Here is a 21,270-nt window from a genome sequence, read left to right as displayed (position 1 = left end):
ATGCTTCTGCCAAGTGTAAATATCACTCTGATTTTGACCGGCTATGGACCTCCTGGTGAACTAAATTATGGAGTGTTTGTGCTTTGTCTTGTCGTCTACATCACAACAGTTTTTGCAAATGTGACATTGATGCTGGTGATCTATATAGACACAACTCTCCATAAACCCATGTACATATTTTTATTCAACCTGGCTGTTAATGGTCTGATCGGATCATCTGCTGTAATTCCTAAAATTATGTCAAATCTTCTTGCTGATGTGAAATATGTACTATATTTGGACTGTATCCTGCAAGTGTTTTCTGTTAATATTTATGGAACATGTGCTTATGCTATATTGACCCTTATGGCATATGACAGATATGTATCAATTTGTAATCCTTTACAATATCATAACATCATGACACCAGGTAAAATTAAACTGATGCTATTAACTGTGTACTTTCTAGCGATCGGCTCTCAAGCTGTACACATGTATATCACGTCAAGATTGCCTTTGTGCAGGTATACAATAAACAAGCTGTTTTGTGACAATTTGGCAGTAGTTAATCTCGCCTGTGTTAAAAGTACACTGGGAGATATTTATGGCATATGTATGATATTTGTTTTTATTGTTTTACCTCTAATCTGTGTCATTTTATCCTATGTCAAAATATTGTGTGTGTCTTTAAAAGCATCAGTTAATGCTCGGAAGAAAGCTTTACAAACATGCACACCGCATTTGATTACTTTTATAAATTTTTCATCTGCAACACTATTTTCTGTGATATATAATCGCTTTAATTTCTATCTTTCAAAAGAAGTCAATGTGTTCATGTCAGTTCATTTTATCCTCATCCCTCCACTTCTTCACCCAGTTATTTATGGGATAAGAACAAAGGAGATCAGTGATAGTCTCAGTAAATATTTGAGAAGAAGAATATTTGCTATTGATGTCAAGTTAAGGAAGGAACATAAGGAATGTTGTAACAATTCAGTGTTTATGTGTAGTAAAAAAATGTCTGTATAAACAGTTTTTTATGTTTGTTGAATATATAAATCTAGAATGTTATGTTTTTGCTTTTATTGCTTAAACTCTATTCTATATTTATAAATACACATAAATGTAAATTAATTGGTGAAAAGTGTTAATTAAACTTGTCAAAATTAGACCCGTTTACTGTGACTCTTACTTTTTTACATAAATTTTTCCCTCTGCAATTTCTGATATTTTCCAGATCTTGATTGTAATATAATAATTTATAATATTAATTATGGCACAAAAGCTAACTTGCTTTTAACTTTTTTTAATCTGTAAAAAGGCTTTTTTGCCACATTTTGGCTTGATGAGACATGAACAGTAAACTACAGGAAGGAAAATACTTTTTCTTTAATGTCAAGATTTGGTGGAAATGTAAGATTGCGCAAGTTCTATCAGAAAGACTCCTCACATCACAAACAATTACCTGTTAGCAGTGCCGCTGCTAGCCATTTTGGTGCCCTAAGCATAATTCCATTATGATCTCTTTCGTTCACAGAAACAAATGCACGAGTGAAAACATACAAACAAGGGATCTTGGAAAAAACAAACACGAGATCTTGGAACATACAAACAAGGGCTCTTGTAACATACAAACAGGGGCTCTGTTGAAAGGTGGTGGACCAACTAACTTAAATAATTATAGACCAATTTCTAAGCTATCAGTTATAGCCAAAATGTTAGAATCTATTGTCAGTAAAGAGCTAAATGAAATTTTGGTGAGTAACAGCATTTTGTCTAGGTTTCAGTCCGGTTTCAGAAAGAATCATAGTACGGTAACTGCCACTATGAAAGTTCTTAATGACATTACCTGCGCCTTAGATAATGGCAGATCATGTGTTGCAGTGTTTATTGATTTGACCAAAGCTTTTGATACTGTCAATCATGGTATTCTTTTATCTCGTTTACACGGTATTGGTCTTTCTGCCACCACATTAGGTTGGATTAGGAATTTCTTAAAGAATAGGAGCCAAAGGGTGCAAATTAAGGGGGCTCTTTCTGATAGGCTCAGTATTGAATCTGATGTGCCACAGGGGTCCATTTTGGTGCAAGTATTCATTTATATGCAGCTGACTCCATAATTTATTGTTCTGCATCATCCATTGATAGTTGCATTTCAAAGTTGCAGGAAGCATTTGTAATAGTTCAGCGCAACCTCCTCTCTTTAAAATTGGTTCTGAATGATACAAAAACAAAATACATGGTCTTTTCTAGGAAACATAATTATGAATCTTCTCCATTATCTCTTTACACTCTGCAGGGTAAATCTGTAGAACTGGTCTCCTCCTACAGATACCTAGGCTTTGTGTTGGAGGAGGACTTATCATTCAAGTAACATGTTAAACAATTGCTATCTAAGTTAAGGCTACAGCTGGGGTTTTATTTTCAGAATAGTGCCTGTTTTTCACAGTCAGCTAAGAGAAAGTTGGTGGAAGCTACCTTCTTACCAGTTTTAGATTATGGAGATTTTTTTATAGAAATACTACTAAGGCTTTACAATCATTAGATTCTGTTTATCACTCTGCTTTAAGATTTATAACTCGTACAAATTATTATACTCATCATTGTGCATTGTATGAAATGGGGGTTGGCCTTCACTTCACTTAAGAAGGTACAAGCATTAGCTTATACTTGTACAAGACCATAGTTGGCCAGCTTTCTCTGTATATGATTAGACTATTAACTGTTAAAAGTCAAGGGTATAATCTGCGTACAAGTAGATATATTCTTTTAAATGTTCTCTTAATGAAGACAGAGTTTGGAAAAACAGCTTTTATTTATAGTGCAGCAACTGCTTGGAAAGAGATTCATAGATCATTGAAACTAAGTGTATTTATTTCAATCAATGATTTTAAGTTATATCTCAACCAAACATTCCAAACTGTCTGCACCTGTTCTTAACTTTTTTATTGTTGTATGTTTGATCGTGTATGTGTGTGGTTGTGGGTGTGTGAGTTAGTGTATGTGTGGTGTGATTTTACTTTGTCTGTTTTATTATGTTTACTGTGTGCTGTTACCTTGGCCAGGGCTCACTTGTAAATGAGATATTTATCTCAATGTGATTTTCCTCTCTGGTTAAATAAAGTGTGGCAAGGTAAGAGACACTACGGACACAAGACGGCAGATGTAAACAACCCCGGAGGGGAATTTTATTAGGACAAATGTAGAAAACCTCAGTCCAATGGTGACAACCCTGGGTGCTCGTGATCGAGAAGCTGCCAGTCCGTGCTTGTGGAAATAGTTCCTCAGCAGAGGCGAGACGGCTCCCGTGCTTCGGCTCGATGTCGCCTCCCTTCTGGAGAAGGGTGCAATCGAGCCCGTCCCTCTGGCTGAGATGTCTTAGGGGTGAAAACCCCTACTTCATTGACCCCGATTAAGGTAGGGGGCTGAGCACCAACCTGCGAGGTTGATGAGGAGGCGCATCCTGGAGTCCGTCTGACATCAGGATTGGTTTATGGTTATCCTGGGAAACCCTGGCACAAGACTGATCAACATGGCGCACGCTGATCCACAAAGGCTGCCAGACATCTGAAGCTAGAAGGACAACCATAGCACAAGAGAAGCGAGCACTCCTTAAAGCCAGCGCTGCAAATTCTGCAACAGTGGTTCCCACACATGTCTGCCCGACATGTGGCCAAATTTGCCTTATGGTCAGGAGTAGGGAGGAGAGGAGTTAGAACACCAATTGGTGCTTTTCCAATGCGTGGAATAGTTAGGCTCGGTATGGCTCTGTACTGTAAAGAATGTATGAAATTACATTTAAAATTGGGCTTCTGGTGTATTTTTTAAATTAAAACAAATACAACTACAGATATTGGCTCTGCTACACACCCCTAACTGCTGCTTGTTTTTTGCCACCTTCTTAGTAATGAATGTAACAGCATAACAAAAATACATTTTTTTAAAAAAATAACATGTATGAACATTCTGGTTTGTGACAAACAACGTTTTTAAAACGAATACTGAAAAAACACATTTTATTTTGGAATTGAAAACAAGCATGTCTAATGTATTATTGTTAAAACACGCATTCATTCAAGACTTGGATAAACTACAAGCAAAGCATCTATGAGTATTGCATTTTTTTAAAACGGGTTATATAAGTCAAATAATTGTTTAGCATTTTTATGAGGATGAAAGTATTTTTTATGATGAACTAAATCGTCTAGGGACAAGAAATCATGGCGAATGAAGCCTCGTGGATTTGCATGTTTTTTTTCAGTAGTCAGCATTTAAATATAGGGCCTTTTGGTTGTGTGCAGTCATTTTGCAAAGGGCAACAGCACTGCACCAAGTATACCAAGTGTACCTACAAGTAAATGTTAGAGAAATATGTGATTTTTTTTCTTTTTAATTTATTTTTTTCTTTTAAAAAGCTCCTGCATGTGTTTAATTTACATGTTAATGTATTCATTTGTTTGTAGTGTTTTGCTGATGTATTTATTGTATAGTATGATATAGGATTTTGAGTACAATGTAGTTTTTTGTTTAAAAAAGGTTATCTCTGTTTATCTCTTCAATCTTCTTTTCCCTGTTTTCCAGGAATCAAGCTGTCATGAAAAATATTTCCTTCATTCTGGATGGATACAGAGGAATATATGACCAGAGATATATTTTTGTGGCTGTGCTATGTTTACTTTATCCAGTCATGATTATTTCTAACTGTGTACTTATTTATATAATATGTGTGGAAAGAGTGCTACATAAGCCAATGTACTTCTTTATTTGCAACTTGGCGTGTATTAATTTATATGGTGGCTCTGCTATTGCACCTTTTATTTTGAGTACAATTATAAGAGAGGACTATCAAATAACATGGCTGTCCTGTCTTGTTCAAATCTTTTCAATTTATACCTACGGTGGCTGTGACATAACAAACCTGACAGTTATGGCCTATGATCGCTATATTTCTATATGTTATCCTTTACAGTATGAAAAAATACTCACTCGTAGAAAAGTTGTTTTTGGTATAGCTGTCTCTTGGCTTTTGCCCTTTGTGCGATCTACAATAACCATCTCAATTACAGCAAAACTTAATATTTGTGGCGTGACCATTGAAAAAGTCTACTGTGATAATTTTTCTGTGGTAAAACTGGCATGCTCGGACACAGCAAGTATTAACATGTATGGTGTAGCTATGATGTCCCTTACAGTTATACTGGTTGTCATTATTTTCTATACTTACGTAAGGATTATTCTTATCTGTTTACGGTTATCAAAAGGAGGACAAGTTAAATTCAGCACATGTATTCCACACCTAGTAGCATTACTTAATTTTGTAATTGGTAGTTCATTTGAATTGTTCCAAAGCCGGTTCAACATGCGACATGTTCCTTACACTGTGCGTGTGATAATCTCTTTGTATGTGCTGATACTGTCCCCTATCATTAATCCAGTTATCTATGGGGTGAAAACTAAAAAAATCAAGGAGGTCATAACTAAAAAGGTCGCATTCAGAGTTCAAAGTTCTACTTAAGGCACTCTTCTCTGTACATAATAATGAAAAAAGTTGATAGCATGTTGTTTTACACTTCTTACTAAAAAGTCACTCTTTGTATTATCCGACTGTTAATATTTGGTGCCCTTTCGTTCTATGTACATCTATTATTGAACCATATCATATGACCATTAAAACATCACACTGCATATTTTATAGAAATACAATATGTTAATGGTAACAATTATTTATAATTGCTGGAACTCACAGGATGTCCGTGTTCGTACAACTGAAGTTCACAGTCTCTTTTTTGGCCCTAAAACAAAAGTTAAAATGCTGAATGTACATCTGTTAAAAAATAAAGCATTATACTTTTAAATCTACTTGTTTTATATATATATATATATATAATTGACACCAGGTGGGGTAACACTTTACAATAATAGTATATAAATGATCATGAACTAATATTCAAACTAAGTGTTTCTTTAATATGAACTAATGATAAATTAAGGCATATACTTATCAAGAATGAACCTTAACTACAACATTAATCACACAAATTATAATAAAGATTTACAGTTTAAAAAGATTTAAAACAATTGCATATATAAAATAAGAATAATGTACAGAAAATGGGAATAATAACAAGAGAAACTGTGTGTTGTTGAGTTTACAGATGGTAAAGGCACAAAAAATTGTTTGTGCCATCCAAAGGTTTTTGTTATGTATTTTAAACAGGGCACTTTTAATTCATTAGAGCAAGTAACATTTAACTAAGCCCATTGTTAATTAATACATGAATGAACAAACATGTACTAACATGTAAGTAAGGTAGCCTTTATTCACACATGAATTTGTGCGACTCATGTTGTAGTTAAGGTTAATTCTACATGCCTTAAATCATCTTTGGTTCATTATAAAGTAACACTTAGTTTGAACATTAGTACATGATCATTTATATACTGTTATTGTAAAGTGTTAGCCCAGGTGCTAAGTATACTACAGTATACAACATATATTATATTTTATTGTATACTCAATATCTTAAGTCATTTGGGGTGGTTTTTAGATTACACCAGGACTATTCCTTAGTTAAATTAGGAAATGTAAGTTTTTACAATCATGCTTTACAATAACATTACTTGCCCGTGTTTTGAGACAAAATGATAGCACGGAAATGTCAGTGCAACTAGAGAGCTCTAACATTTATCTTGGACTAGTCTTAAGACCTGCATGGGAAACCACCCCTTATGTTTTAAAAAAGAAAAGCAAAACCAGTAGCCACTTCATCATTATTCCATGATTATGGTTATTAAATCAGTCTTTAAATTGAAGACAAGTGTGATGAAACATTGTAAATGTAGGTTCCAAACCTATTTAAATATGCATGATAACACATAAGCTATATACAAATACAGTGGGTACGGAAAGTAGTCAGACCCCCTTAAATTTTTACTCTTTGTTATATTGCAGCAATTTGCTAAAATCATTTCAGTTAACGTACACACAACACCCATATTGACAGAAAAACACAGAATTGTTGACATTTTAGCAGATTTATTTCAAAAAGAGAAAAAAAAAGAGAAATATCACATGGTCCTAAGTATTCAGACACTTTGCTGTGACACTCATATATTGAACTCAGGTGCTGTCCATTTCTTCTGATCATCCCTGAGATGGTTCTACACCTTCATTTGAGTCCAGCTGTCTTTGACTACACTGATTGGACTTGTTTAGGAAAGCCACACACCTGTCTATATAAGACCTTACATCTCACAGTGCATGTCAGAGCAAATGAGAATCATGAGGTCAAAGGAACTGCTTGAAGAGCTCAGAGACAGAATTGTGGCAAGGCACAGATGTGTTACAAAACAAAGCTTCTCCTAGGTGCAAGACACATGAAAGCCTGCATGGAGTTTGCTAAAAAACACCTGAAGATTCTCAGGTCTGATGAGACCAGGATAGTTTTTTTTTCAATTCAATTCAATTTTATTTAAATAGCGCTTTTCACAATGTGCATTGTTCCAAAGCAGCTTTACCGGGGAAATTAAAAACACAAAAAAGGTAAAACACAGTATAAGCATCTAGTAAATCATATCTAATGTCAGTAGTCTCCCAGTGGTTTATTTTGCATTAAGTGAATGCTTCGCTGAAAACATGTGTCTTTAATCTAGATTTAAATTGGGCGAGTGTGTCTGATCCTCGAAAAATATCAGGAAGGCTATTCCAGAGTTTAGGTGCTACGTATGAGAAAGCTCGACCCCCTTTGGTGGAATTAGTTATTCTGGGTGTTATCAAAAGTCCTGCATTTTGAGATCTTAGAGAGCGTGATGGGTTGTAGTGTGATAGAAGCTCTGTTAGGTAGGTAGGGGCTAAACCCTTTAAGGCTTTATAAGTGATTAAAAGAACTTTAAAGTCAATACGATACTTAATGGGTAGCCAGTGAAGGGTTGATAAAATTGGGGTTATGTGATCGTATTTTCTGGACCTGGTAAGAACTCTGGCAGCTGCATTCTGAACTAACTGTAGTTTGTTTATTGATGATGCAGGACAACCACTAAATAGCACATTACAGTAGTCAAGTCTTGAGGTCATAAATGCATGAATAATCTTCTCTGCGTCAGCAACACACAGAATATTTCGTAATTTGGCAACATTTTTAGTGGAAAAAGGCTGTTTTTGTGACATTTGAGATGTGATTTTGGAATGACAGGTTGCTGTCTAATATAACGCCTAGATATTTTACTGTATTTGTTGGAGTAACAGTACATCCTTTAACTTGCACTTAATAATCCGAAATATTTGGTTTGCGTGTCTTTGGTCCGATAAGTAATTTTTCTGTTTTATTAGAACAATTTGGATAGCTGGGAGGAATCATCTGGTCTTTATGAGATACATAGCTGTGTATCATCTGCATAGCAATGGAAGCTAATTCCATGTTTTTTAATAATGTTTCCGAGGGGCAGCATGTATATGGAGAACAGCACGGGTCCTAGAATTGATCCCAGAGGTAATCCATATTTTGCTTGCGTTAGATTTGATGATTTCCCATTTAAACGGACAAATTGATGTCTGTCTGACAAGTAAGATCTGAACCATTGTAGTGCCTGTCCCTCAAATACCAATACAATTGTGTAGGCGTTCTAGAAGTATGTTATGGTCTACAGTATCAAACGTAGCACTAAGGTCAAGCAGGACCAGGAGTGAGATGTTACCTTTATCTGATGCTATAAGCAGGTCGTTTGTCATTTTAACGAGCGCAGCTTCAGTCTAAAGCCTGACTTTGTGGCCTTATTTCTTAGCGGTATGTGTGGATAAAACGTCTTTGTTACGTATGTAACGCCGGAACGGGAACCAAGAGTGAGAAAGCGTCAGACGGGACTACCCAAGGAGGGGAGTCGCTACGTGTGGAGCACTAGCCCAGGTACAAGGGTTCACCTCGTGAGGGAAACTCACATGTACTGGCCGTGAATACGAGCTGCCCACCAGGCTCGTACTCCCCAAGTGCTTGGTGATGGAAGGAATGCCTATACTTTGTCTAATGGAGGAAGTGGGGAGGCCGGAATAGCGGCACTTACTTGCATGAATAGGGGAGAAGGCGCTTCGCAGGCATACGCCCTGCCAACGTCAGTCTCACTCAAGACCTGGTCCGAAACAGGTTCGATGCCTGTGAAAAAAAAAAAAAGGCTGGACGCAGCCCAACCCGCAGCTCTGCAGATGTCTGCCAGAGAGGCGCTCTGAGTCCATGCCCATGAGGAGGCTGCACCCCGGCTGAGTGAGCGTCACTACAGTGGGCAGGGGCCTGAGATCGGCAAGCCAAGGGATGGCGTCCACGATCCAGTGCGCCAGTCTCTGTTTGGAGACAGCCCCCCGCTGTCCCCTGACACAGACAAAGAGCTGCTCAGAGCGAGTGCTCCATGTTCAGTCCGAGTAGAGGCGCAGGGCGCGTACTGGGCACAACAGGGAAAGGGTTGGGACTTCCGACCAGGGGGAGTGCCTGCAGGTTCCCCACCACCTAGTCCGCATGGGGGTGGTGGGGACTCTGGGCATGTGGCCAGGTTGGGGTCTAGCCCACGTGGGGTACCCCAACTCAAGGCACCCGCTGGACACGGAGAGTGCGTGCTGATCCCCTACCCTCCTGATGTAGCACCAACAGGAGAAGCGTCTTCATCTTTCGAGAAAGGCCGAGTTCTCCAGGGGCTCCGACGGGCGTTACGCAGGCCCACCAGGACCATGTTAAGGTCCCAGGAGGGTACGGATAACGACAGGGGGGATTAGCCCCCCTTGTGCCCCTTAGGAATCTGCTGATCGGGTCGTGCTGCCCAGCATGACTCAGATCAAGGCACTCTGTACTGCAGGAAGTGCTGCAGGGCGAGATGAGGCGCTACTTATAGCGACAGTCACCTAGTAGTAGTACTCTTGCCTGAGGGACCATGCTCACCAGAGCGGGAGACAGGTCTCTTCAGATCGTCTCGTCCCGTCCAGGGTCCAGACATGGGGTCTCAGAGGTCTGGTCTCGGGTGCCAGACTGTGCCCTTCTCGCTATGGGGGGAGTGGCCGTCAGAGTGTGTGCTCCGAGAGCCAAGTCTGGTTGGGCCAATTGGGCACAACTAGCAGACTTTGAAGCTCCTCTACCCTGGCTCCGCACAGTACCTGTGTGGGGAGGCTCACTAGGGAGGAAGATGTTCTCCCGCTTGCCCCCCAGTCAGCTGAGCGCGAAGGCATTCGTACCCAGGAGGTTTCGGTTAAGGAGTACCTAAGCGGCCAATGGGAGGTGTGCAAGAGGCAACAGGACTCCCTGTGCCTGCCCGCACTGCTCCCAATCCGCTGGACCGCAGGGATGGAGTCGGCAACTTCCGAGGAGTGACCTGCAAAGAGCACATCGGCTGTTTTATCGAGTTCGTCCGGGATATGGATAGCCCGCAGGGAGACCACCCACTGCTGACTCAAGAGGAGGCGTCGGGCAAGTTGCGACAAGATGTCCGCAATATTAGGCAATTGAATTTCCACTGCAGACAGGGGCCCGTCCAGCACTCCAGCACTGCCTGCCCGTTGCACACCGCACCCCAACCGAGCAGGGATGCAACTGCCGTACCACGGCACGCCTCCCACTTGCTCTCAGGGGACTCCAGCCCGGAGTGGGACATGTCTGTCCGAGTGGTTAGGGTGCGCCGGCAGATAGACGTGATTGGAACACGCCCTGTGCCGGTGTGCCATGCTCTCCAGGGAACCCGACTCTGAAGCCCATGCTGAAGTTGTCTCATATGCATCCATACCGGGAATAGAGGTGCTCCAGCAGGGGAGAGCATGCTCTTGTCCAGGTTGACCCGTAAGCCCAGTCGGTCAAGGTGCTAGGCACATGGTCCCAGTGCATAGGCCACAGATCCCACGAGTGCCAAGATAGGTCAGTCGTCAAGATAATTAGCATACGCATGCCCAGCTCCCGGTGGGAGTGAGGGCAGCCTCCGTGAACTTTGTGAAGGCACAGGGAGGGAGGGCCAGACAGAGGGGAGGAGGCTCTACTTGTAAGCTCGACCCCTAAGAGCAAAAACCGAGGAAACGGTCTGCTGGAGAATCGAGGCACGAAGTACGCATCCTTTGGGTCGATAACCACAAACCAATCCTATGCCGGATGGACTCCAGGATGCGCCTCCGTGCAGCCCCCCACCTTACTAAATGAAGTTGAGGTTGTCACCCCTAAGACATCTCGGCCAGTGGGACGGCTTGATTGCCCCCTTCTCCAGAAGGGTGGCAACCTCGAGCCGAAGTACGGGAGTGATCTCACCTCTGACTTGGGCGAGTGCCTGGCAACCGATCGCAAGGCAGAGACGGATCATCCTCACTAGGCACCGTGACGTGCTGGGGAGCTGTGACCAGGCCCCGAGACATTGTGACGGAGGAACTAGCGGGGAGATCTGCTTCATATCCCCGTGGTGGGAAGGTTCTGTAGGGGCAGCACAGCAGTCCTGATGCGGGACGTGGCAAGGACCATCCCATGCAGCTCACACCGATCGTGGGGCAGGAGCTGCGCCCAATGTCCTAGGTCTCCCCGGGTGGCTCCTACCTGCCGTTTCCTGGCAGGGAGCTGACTTCCTCCATTAAAACCAACGTCTGCGGGGGGCCACGTGAGGAAGGGACACCAGAACCGCAGGCGGAGGGGCGGGGCTGCCGGGGTGCAGACGCCAACCGGGACCTTGACGCCATAGTGGGGGCCGGGTCGTGGCGGAGAGGCTGATGGCCTCCGTCTGCTATTTCGTCAAAAGATTCAAAAGTCTTTGACGATGCCCAAGCAGCCGAAGCTGTGCGATGGGTGCATCAGGAAAGCTGACTCTCTCGACGCCTCCCATCTGCACAGAATTGAGCCAAAGGTGTCTCTCTTGGACCACAAGAGTGGATATCGTCAGACCCATTGTGCGCGCCGTCACTTCGGTCGCCTGGCGAGCGAGGACTGTGGCAGTGCGCAGGCCCTGCATAACCACTGGGTCCTGTTTTCCCTCGTCTAACCACTCCAACATCCTAGCCTGGTGGCTCTGCAGGATGGCATGATGGGTGGAAGCAGCTGACCCGCCGCAGTGTATGCCCTCGACATCAGTGATGGCGAGGGCGAACACGCTTTGGAAGGGAGCCTTGGTTGGTTCCTCCAGGTAGCACGTTTGTGGACACAAGTGCAGTTGTGCCACGACAGCATGCTCTTCCTGGGATACCGACATAGCCCTTAGCTGCTCAAGAGTCGAGGGAAGTCACGGCAACCGAGCCCGTCTGCCGCGAACGCGCCGAAGTGGGTGTTCTCGGTTTTCGTAAGCTCGTCGTGCACTGCCGGGAAACTGGCACCAGGGCGGAGCAAGGATCCCCCGTGTTCCGTGTCCAGGTACCAGGATTCCGGCCTTGAACTGCGGTCCGGGCAAGGACGCCTGATATCTCCACGTCGGGCTCATCTTGGGCTTGACCGACCGTAGCCGGGAGCTGCAGGGAGTTCAGCATCTGATGTCAGGAAATCGCCAGCCGATGTTGCAGCCGAAATTCTATCCTCTGCACGCCGTAGCTTGGATCCGCTATGAGACTGACTGGTGACGCCCATAGGAGACAGGTTCGGTGAGCGTGACAGGGCCTCGATGGTCCGTGGAAATAATGCGACGCAGTTACGCCCACAGGGAATCCCATATCACCACCGCCACTCGCAGCCGCAGCTGGCTTTTTAGCCGCTATAGGGCAGGAAGCAAACGGTGTCAAAGCCGTGTCCAACGAACACGGTCAGCCGTGACCGCAATACCGTTACCACGACCACTACTTTAACACGCCGAAGCATGTGAGGTAGTTATCGTGCCTGTCACTTTTAGAAATTATGCTCTTTTAGACACCTCCGACCAGCTACTGAAACACCCAGGGGAATCATAAACGCCAGGACGAGTTCCGTTGCTCTGCGTCGTAGATCCAGGAGGAAGAATCGAAGATCGCTCAGCAGTAGCCTCGCAGGTTCCGAAGAACAAAAAGGTGAATGGGCACGCCCTTTTACACCCATATGTACGGGGGCGGAGCCTGTCGTGCCGCCCCATTCGCCAAGTTCATTGGGATTTTCAAAGAGTCGGAGATGACTGGTTCTCAAGTCAAACCCCATTCTGTCAGTCTCAACACAACTTTGAGAGACCGACAGAAAGGGAACCAGGCACTGCTCATCACCTGTCCAATACAGTCCCAACAGTGTAGCATGGTGGTGGCAGCATCATAAAAAAACTTGTTGCATCTTTCCCAAGTAGACTCATGGCTGTATTAGATCAAAAGGGTGCTTCTACTAAATACTATTCAAGGGTCTGAATACTTAGGACCATGTGATATTTCAGTTTGTCTTTTTTAATAAATCTGCAAAAATTAACAAATTCTGTGTTTTTCTGTCAATATGGGCGACAGAAATTGCACTTTAAATTGTGTACATTAATGAGAAAAAAAAGAACTGAATGATTTTAGCAAATGGCTGCAATATAACAAAGAGTGAAGAATTTAAGGCAGTCTGAATACTTTCTGTACCCACTGTAGATGTGGCCTATAGGTTTGGATGGAGTCTTTTGGCTTCTTGGAAAACAGAACATCAAACAGAAAGCAGATGAATGTCTGGAAAATGCTGTGTCAGAATTTGAGTCCCCTCTCAGATAACACACACTATTTTGTTTTGCTATAGTTGGGATAGACTTCCATTGACTTTATATCAGTCAATGAGATGTACGTTCTATCCCTTAACCCTATTCCTGAGCCTTGAACTATCACACAATTATGGTCATTACATTAAATTTTAAAAAGAAAACATGTGATTTAACTGAGTCATGAGTCTTTTTTGTTCTTATTCAGTGAGGATCAGTAAAGAGATACTGTAGTTCACTGTAGTTACTGAGGACATTAGGCCCTCACATATCCCTGCTGTCCTTCTGAAACCTTTTCATTTTTTGCCCTAAATTATTATTAATCAACCTTTATGTCTGTTACTGGGTTTTGCAAATGTAATTAAAAGTCAAATTTGACAACACTGTATATAATCATTTAAAAAATACATTTGTCTTCATGCTTCTCTCAAGGTAACTTGGGAATTTGCACGTGTTTCTATTCCAGGCTATAAAAAGAGCACCGTGTCATCTACTCATAACTACTTTTCCAACAAGCAAAGAAAAAAGGTAAGGACTGTAAAAAACATCTGTGAGATTTTAATGTAACATTACAAATAGTATATTTATGGTTCTGGAAAATAATTGATGAATAATCAATACTCATGTTACAGCAGTAACAATAATATCGTACCTTTGTTTCTATTTCTTACAGGGCATAAGGACATGTCACATGGCGCAAAGCTCAATATTACCTTTACACTGGATTCATACAAAAGAATACATGACATGAAATACGTTTTTATTGTTGTGATGTTTTTACTTTACCTAGTGATTGTTATTGCTAATGGACTGATCATCGGTATTGTCTGTCTTGAAACAAAACTACATAAGCCAATGTACCTGTTTATCTGTAATATGGCTTGTATCAATGTATATGGTGGCTCAGCAGTAGCACCTTTTATCATAGTTAGATTCTTGACAGAAGATTATCAGATAACGTGGCTCTCATGTCTTGTGCATGTCTTTTTTATATATACCTATGGTGGTTGTGACATAACAAACCTTACAGTTATGGCTTATGATCGATATATATCTATATGTTATCCTTTATACTATGAAAAAATAGTCACCCCTTCAAAAGTGATTATAGCTGTTGCAGTGACTTGGCTTTTGCCCACTGTCAGATTTTCAATTACACTTTTTCTTACAGCAAGCCTTGACATCTGTGGAACAATAATTGAGAAGGTTTACTGTGATAATTATTCAATAGTGAAACTGGCATGCTCTGACATCTCAAGTTACAACATTTATGGCACAGCAATGATTTTCTTTTCTGTTGTACTTCCATTTATGATCATTACCTATTCTTATTTGAGGATCATTTGTATTTGTTTAAAACTGTCTAAAAGTGGGCGAGTAAAAGTGTTCAGCACTTGTGTCCCACATCTAATGGCCTTATTGAACTTTATCATTGGAAGTTGTTTTGAACTTTTACAAAGTCGGTTTAGCATGAAACACGTGCCCCCTATCATTCGTGTAATACTTTCTTTATATTTTCTTATTCTGTGCCCAATAATTAATCCAGTCTTGTATGGGATGAGAACTCAGGCAATAAAAGAAGCTGTAAAAAGAAAACTTTGTTTTAAGTTAAAGCAGACAAGCTGTTGTAAACTGTGGAAACTAAAAACAAAAGTCTTTTTGAGATGAAAATATCTACTTTCTTTATTGTAAGACAGAGATGCATGTATTGTACTACTGTTTCTTATGACTTGTACATATAAAGTAATTCATTATATACTAGATGATTATAGTTAAACAATTTTTTTGAAGTTTAAGATAAGATTTACATTTTAGAAATACATAACTGAATTGAAGATAGTTTCGATTGAAGGTGATATAGTAATCAGCATGTTTTTCATCAATCAATTTTGTATGTGAATGTTCAAAATTTTTTAAAGTATGGGATAGATAGGAAATAAAACATTTATTATCATGCAATGTGATAATATAACAAACTGAAACAGCCTGTTTGACCTGCATTAATTGGGCAACTGTGGAGACGACAACAAGAAAAAATTATTGACAAAGAAGAAGTGGTGAATGAAAGAGAAATCACACAGCAGAACAATAATCCGATGTAATGAAAGTGTAAAATGTAACGTATTGGTATTCACAACAGTAGATTCTGACATACATACAGTACATGGGTCTGTGAAAAAAATGTTTGGCACAATAAGATTAAAAAAAATACAAAAAGGCACTCTAAAAATAGCAACAGGATAGCCTGCTGATAGCTGAATGAATTTGAAACGGAAGCTGTGATAGCATAATATTTCTATAGTTATGAGGATCAGGAAAACCTTATGAACGAGTGTTACCACGTCACATAACAAGAGAGTAAAGTAAATGACATTTAATGACAGCTCGTTCTTAGCTCTGACTACTGCATTCTGCACTCTCAAAAACATCACAACATATTGTTTACTTCGTTATTTACATTATTGTTATTGTATAGTACTTCACTACACATGAATCATGCATCCAGGGCTAAGTGACATTTATTAATTATTTCGTTTAATATTACAGTTGCGCAGTATTCAAACAAATGTATTCACATTGGATGACACAGGAAATACACACTATTTAAAAGTATTTTGTATGTAATGTATGCATTTAAGTGTATGTTTGGCCAAGTCCGCATTGTAGCTCTATAAATAAAGCCATATTTTAGCTTAAACAATATTACATTTTACAACAGGATATTTTTATGGTATAGGTTTTTTTTATGTGATGGTGTTGCTGTGGTTCATTTTACCAGTACTACCATACTTTAGTAACAATATATACATGCAATATGCAGGCACTACAGCTCTCCTTTGTGTCTTCTATAGAGATGTGTGATAATTATGTGATTTGAAACCATTGTGATGAGGTCAAACGATCGCGATGAAACGATTATTTAATAATCGTGACAGTCCTACTTTACAAAGTTTTTAAATTAATAAATCACCCACTTGGGCCTGTTGTGAACGTTACTGCATCAGTACCATTACTTTGCTCACCACAGTTGTTGGAGAATGTGGGCATAGTAAACGGGTGACGATACTTCAGTAATTACACACCTCTGTGAGAAATTACTTAGGCACCGGCCTGAGACGACAATCAGGATTAACAGCAAGCCGTTCGTAGCGGTAAATTTGTGTGACCACATCGAGAGGTTCTTACTACCGGCCATACAGGTGGTGGCCTTGCTACTCTAGAGGTGAGTAGGCCGCCCGACACTGTAAGAAGCACTGGGAAGCCTAACCCCTCGCCTCCGGGGGGGGGGACGCTACAGAGACAACATCTGGCGGAGGGAGATTATATGTGGAATACCTACACAGTCTCACCAGTGGGGGGATGAACTCATAGGAGTAGTAGTGCCCCAGGGGTGCACAGAAGCGGTCACAGTTTTGCCGACAGGGGAACCAAGAGTGAGTGTCAGATGGGACTACCCAAGGCGGGGAGTCACTACGTGTGGAGCACTAGCTCAGGTACAAGGGTGCACCTTGTGAGGGAAACTCACATATACTGGGCGTGAATACGAGCTGCTCCGCCAGGCTTGTACCCCCCAAATGCTTAGTGATGGATGGAATGCCTATACTTCGTCCAGTGGAGGAAATAGGGAGGCTGGAATAGCGCACTTACTTGCCTGAAGAGGGGAGACGGCGCATCGCAGGGGTCTCACTCAAGACCCGGTACGACACAGGTTTGACGCCCTTTTCCCTGGCTCCGCACTGTGCAGGGAGGCTCACTGGGGGGGAAGATGTACTCCCGCTTGTCCAGCAGCCAGCGGTGCGTAAAGACATCCCAAGCAGGCAATGGGAGGTGTGCAGGGGGGCGAACAGGACCACCTGTGCCTGCCCACACTGCTCCCGATGAGCTGGACGATGGGGATGGAGTCGCCAACTTCCGCGGAGCGACCTGCCAAGAGAGCATGTTAGCTGTCTGATCAAGATCGTCCATGATCGAGAGCCTGCCCGTTGCACACCGCACCCCAACCGAGCTTGGAGCATCTGCTCTAACAAGACTCCAGCCCAGAGTGGGACATGTCTGTCCGAGGGGCTAGGGTGCACCGGCAGATAGACATGATGGGAACACGCCCTGTGTCGGTGTGCTTGCTCTCCAGGGAACCCGACTCTGAAGCCAATGCCTAAGCGGTGAAGCGGTCTCATATGCATCTGCCGACAAGGACGCTATATGCCCCAGGAGCCTCTGGGTGTTTCAGGGCGACCGCTGACTGCTGCCTGTTGAGGGCCAGGCATCACAGCATCGACTCTCATGAGGCATGCTGTATGGTAACAGAGTCCAGTCCCATACCGGGAAAAGAGGTGCTCCGACAGGGGAGAGCATGCTCTTGTCCTGGTTGACCCATAGGCTCAATCGATCGAGGTGCTAGGCACATGGTCCCTGTGCGTAGGCCACAGATCCCACGAGTGCCAAGATAGGTCAATCATCAAGATAGTTAGCATACACACGGGGGGAGTGAAGGCACGGGGAGGAGGCTGTACATGTATTCTCGACCCTTGAGGGCAAAACCGAAGAAACGGTCTGCCGGAGAATCGAGGCACGAAGTACGTGCCTCCAATCCAAATGTCAGATGGACTCCAAGATGCGCCTCCACGTCAACCTCGCAGGATGGGGCTCAGCCCCCCACCTTACTCGGGGGCGATGAAGTAGGGGTTGTGACCTCTAAGACATCTCTGCCAGAGGGACGGGCTCAATTGCCCCCTTGTCCAGTGTGTCCATTTTTGTTTTTGGGATGTCTATAGGATGAATTTGGGTAACATTGGGTAATATTCACTTTTGGCCAACTATGCCTAGTGATAATCATCAAAATTAAAAGAAATAAACATTTGAAATATATCAGTCTGTGTGTATTATTTTTACTAAAGGAAAATCCCTAATTCAGTATCTCAGAAAATTTAAATATTGTGAAAAGTTTAAATATTGAAGACCCATGGTGCCAAACTCTAATCAGCTAATTAACTGAAAACATCTGCAAAGCCTTTAAATGATCTCTCAGTCTAGTTCTGTAGGCTACACAATCATGGGGAAGACTGCTGACTTGACAGTTGTCCAAAGATGACCATTACACCTTGCACAAGGAGGGCAAGACACAAAAGGTCATTGCAAAAAGACTGGCTGTTCACAGAGCTCTGTGTCCAAGCACATTTATAGACGACAAGATAACAAGATGTGGTAGGAAGAAGTGTACAACCAATAGGGATAAGTTCACCCTGAAGAGGATTGTGAAACAAAATGTGGGGGTGATTCACAAAGAGTGGACTGGAGCTGGAATCAGTGCTTCAAGAACCACTATGCACAGACGTATGCACAGACGTATCAACGCAGCCTTATACCAGGAAGTTTTAGAGCACTTCCTGCTGCTGGCCAACTTTATGGAGATGCAGATTTCATTTTCCAACAGGACTTGGCACCTGCACACAGTGCCAAAGCAACCAGTTCCCGGTTCTTAATTGACCAGCAAACTCCCCTGACCTTCACCCCATAGAAAATCTATGGGGTATTTTGAAGAGGAAGATCCTATATGCCAGACCCAACAATGCAGAAGAGCTGAAGGCCACTATCAGAGCAACCTGGGCTCTCATAACACCTGAGCAGTGCCACAGACTGATCGACGCCATGCCTCATTACTGCAGAAATTCAGGCAAAAGGAGCCCCAACAAAGTATTGACTGCTGTACATGCTAATACTTTTCATCTTCATTCTTTTCAGTTGGCAAAGATTTCTAAAAATCCTTTATTTGTATTGGTCTAAAGTAATATAAAAATGTTCTGAGATACCGAATTGGGGATTTTCCTTAGTTGTCAGTTATAATCATCAAAATAAAAAATAAACATTTGAAATATACAGTATCAGTCTGTGTGTAATGAATGAATATAATATACAAGTTTCACTTTTTGAATGGAACTAGTGAAATAAATAATCTTTTTGATGATATTCTAATTATATGACCAGCACCTGTATATGTACTGTATAATGATGACAGATCATTACACAATGCACAAAATTATACACATACACAAATGCATTGGGAACACTGCATCATTCTAAATCAAGACATGAAGAAAAAAATATCAAATTTGTTATTACTCTACAGAAAGTGAAGAAAAAGGAATGTTAGGCTATTAAAAAAATAGCGGTGTCTGCAATTTTCTTTACCCGTAAATTGGCCCAACACTATAGTATGAGAAACATCCCTATATCATGATGCTTGCGCCACCATGCTTAACAGTGCACTGGGGCTTGAATTTAGTGTTTGGGCGACGTCTGACAAACTGTCTAAGCAGTTTCTTGCTTTCATCACTTCACAAAATATTGCGCCATTACTCTTTAAGGCGTCTTCTCATTGTTACAGTACTCACAGGTAACATCAGACCATCTTTGATCACCCTGGAGCTGATCATTGGCTGAGTCTGTGCCATTTTGGTTGTGCTTCGATCTATTCGAATGGTAGTTTTCTGTTTTCTTACACGTCTTTCTGTTTTTGGTTGCCATTTTAAAGCATTCGATATCATTTTAGCTGAGCAGCCTATGGGTTTCTGCACTTCTTTACATGTTTTTCTCTCTCTCGTAAATGTTTTAATCAAAGTATGCTGTTCTTCTGAACAGTGTGTGGTACGACCCATTTTACTCAGATTTGCAGAAAGAAATAAGGGCACCAGTTTTTCACAGAATGATTTACTCTTTACTTGAACTCCATATTATTTAGAATTAATGATTCAATTACACAAACTTAGCAGCATGCATGTTTTTGGTTTTCTATTACTCTACTACACCTGATAGAAATATAATTTCTACCAAACAGGGTGACTGATCTGGTTAGTGATGTTGGACTGCTATTATATTCTGAGCATTACAATGCAAATGTTTGTTATTATTTTATTACACGGCTCGTTGGAATGCTTGATTCTGATTGGCCAGTGGCAACATTTGCAGGTTTGTTTTTCCCAGATAAAAACCTCTCAAAACTAATAACACACTGTTATCGCGAAATAAGCCCCTTCTGTGCGAAACAAGACCCTCCACTTCATGTCGGGCCCTGATTACAATGCCGGGGCTTATTTCTACGATAACAACCAGCTGGCTGTGCATTAACCCTTACTAATAAATTCTCCCACAATCGTATGTGAAATGTCATTGTTAATCATCTATGTTCATAGATTTTTGGATAAAGCCTTTTGGCTAATTTGACTTTATGTCCCACCCCAATTTTGCCTTTATTAGTGGGAAACAAGTCAACGTCCTACAAGGAAAACAGCTCATTGGGCACAGGGCTAGCAGGTAATAAAAAACAACCCTGTGTCTCATATTTCACATGAACTTTCCACCAGACGAAGCAAGACTTTTCCATTTGAAGCTGGATCATCTGAAAATGTAAGATATTTATGTATATATTAATAAATAAAAATGTATGAAATTGATGATTTTCATTTTTAAAGATATAAATCTAATTCAAAAGCAATGTGGATGGTTATGTTTGTTTTGCTTCTCTTGATCGTGTAATTACAGGGACATGCTGCAGAACACAAAGAACAATATTACCTTCACACTGGATGCATACAATAAAATACATGACTTGAAATGTGTTTTTATTGTTGTGATGTTTTTACTTTACCCAGTGATTGTTATTGCTAATGGACTGATCATCTCTAT

At 41.6% G+C, this 21,270-nt stretch overlaps 1 protein-coding gene across 1 annotated transcript; it reads left to right on the top strand.

The window, feature by feature from the left end:
• Positions 1 to 9,736, top strand: LOC306908784 (olfactory receptor 10A6-like; the record flags this gene model as incomplete). The annotated part of the gene is made up of 2 exons (XM_079481971.1): positions 1 to 964; positions 9,348 to 9,736. 2 exons carry the CDS (start codon positions 1 to 3, stop codon positions 9,734 to 9,736), a joined length of 1,353 nt encoding a protein of 450 aa, XP_079338097.1.
• Positions 9,737 to 21,270: the final 11,534 nt, after the last annotated feature.

Source organism: Barbatula barbatula (genome assembly GCF_947034865.1).
Source record: "Barbatula barbatula genome assembly, chromosome: 19".
Lineage (NCBI taxonomy): Eukaryota > Metazoa > Chordata > Actinopteri > Cypriniformes > Nemacheilidae > Barbatula > Barbatula barbatula.
Note: the sequence above shows the minus strand (reverse complement) of the source record. Positions and strands in the feature narration are given on the sequence as shown.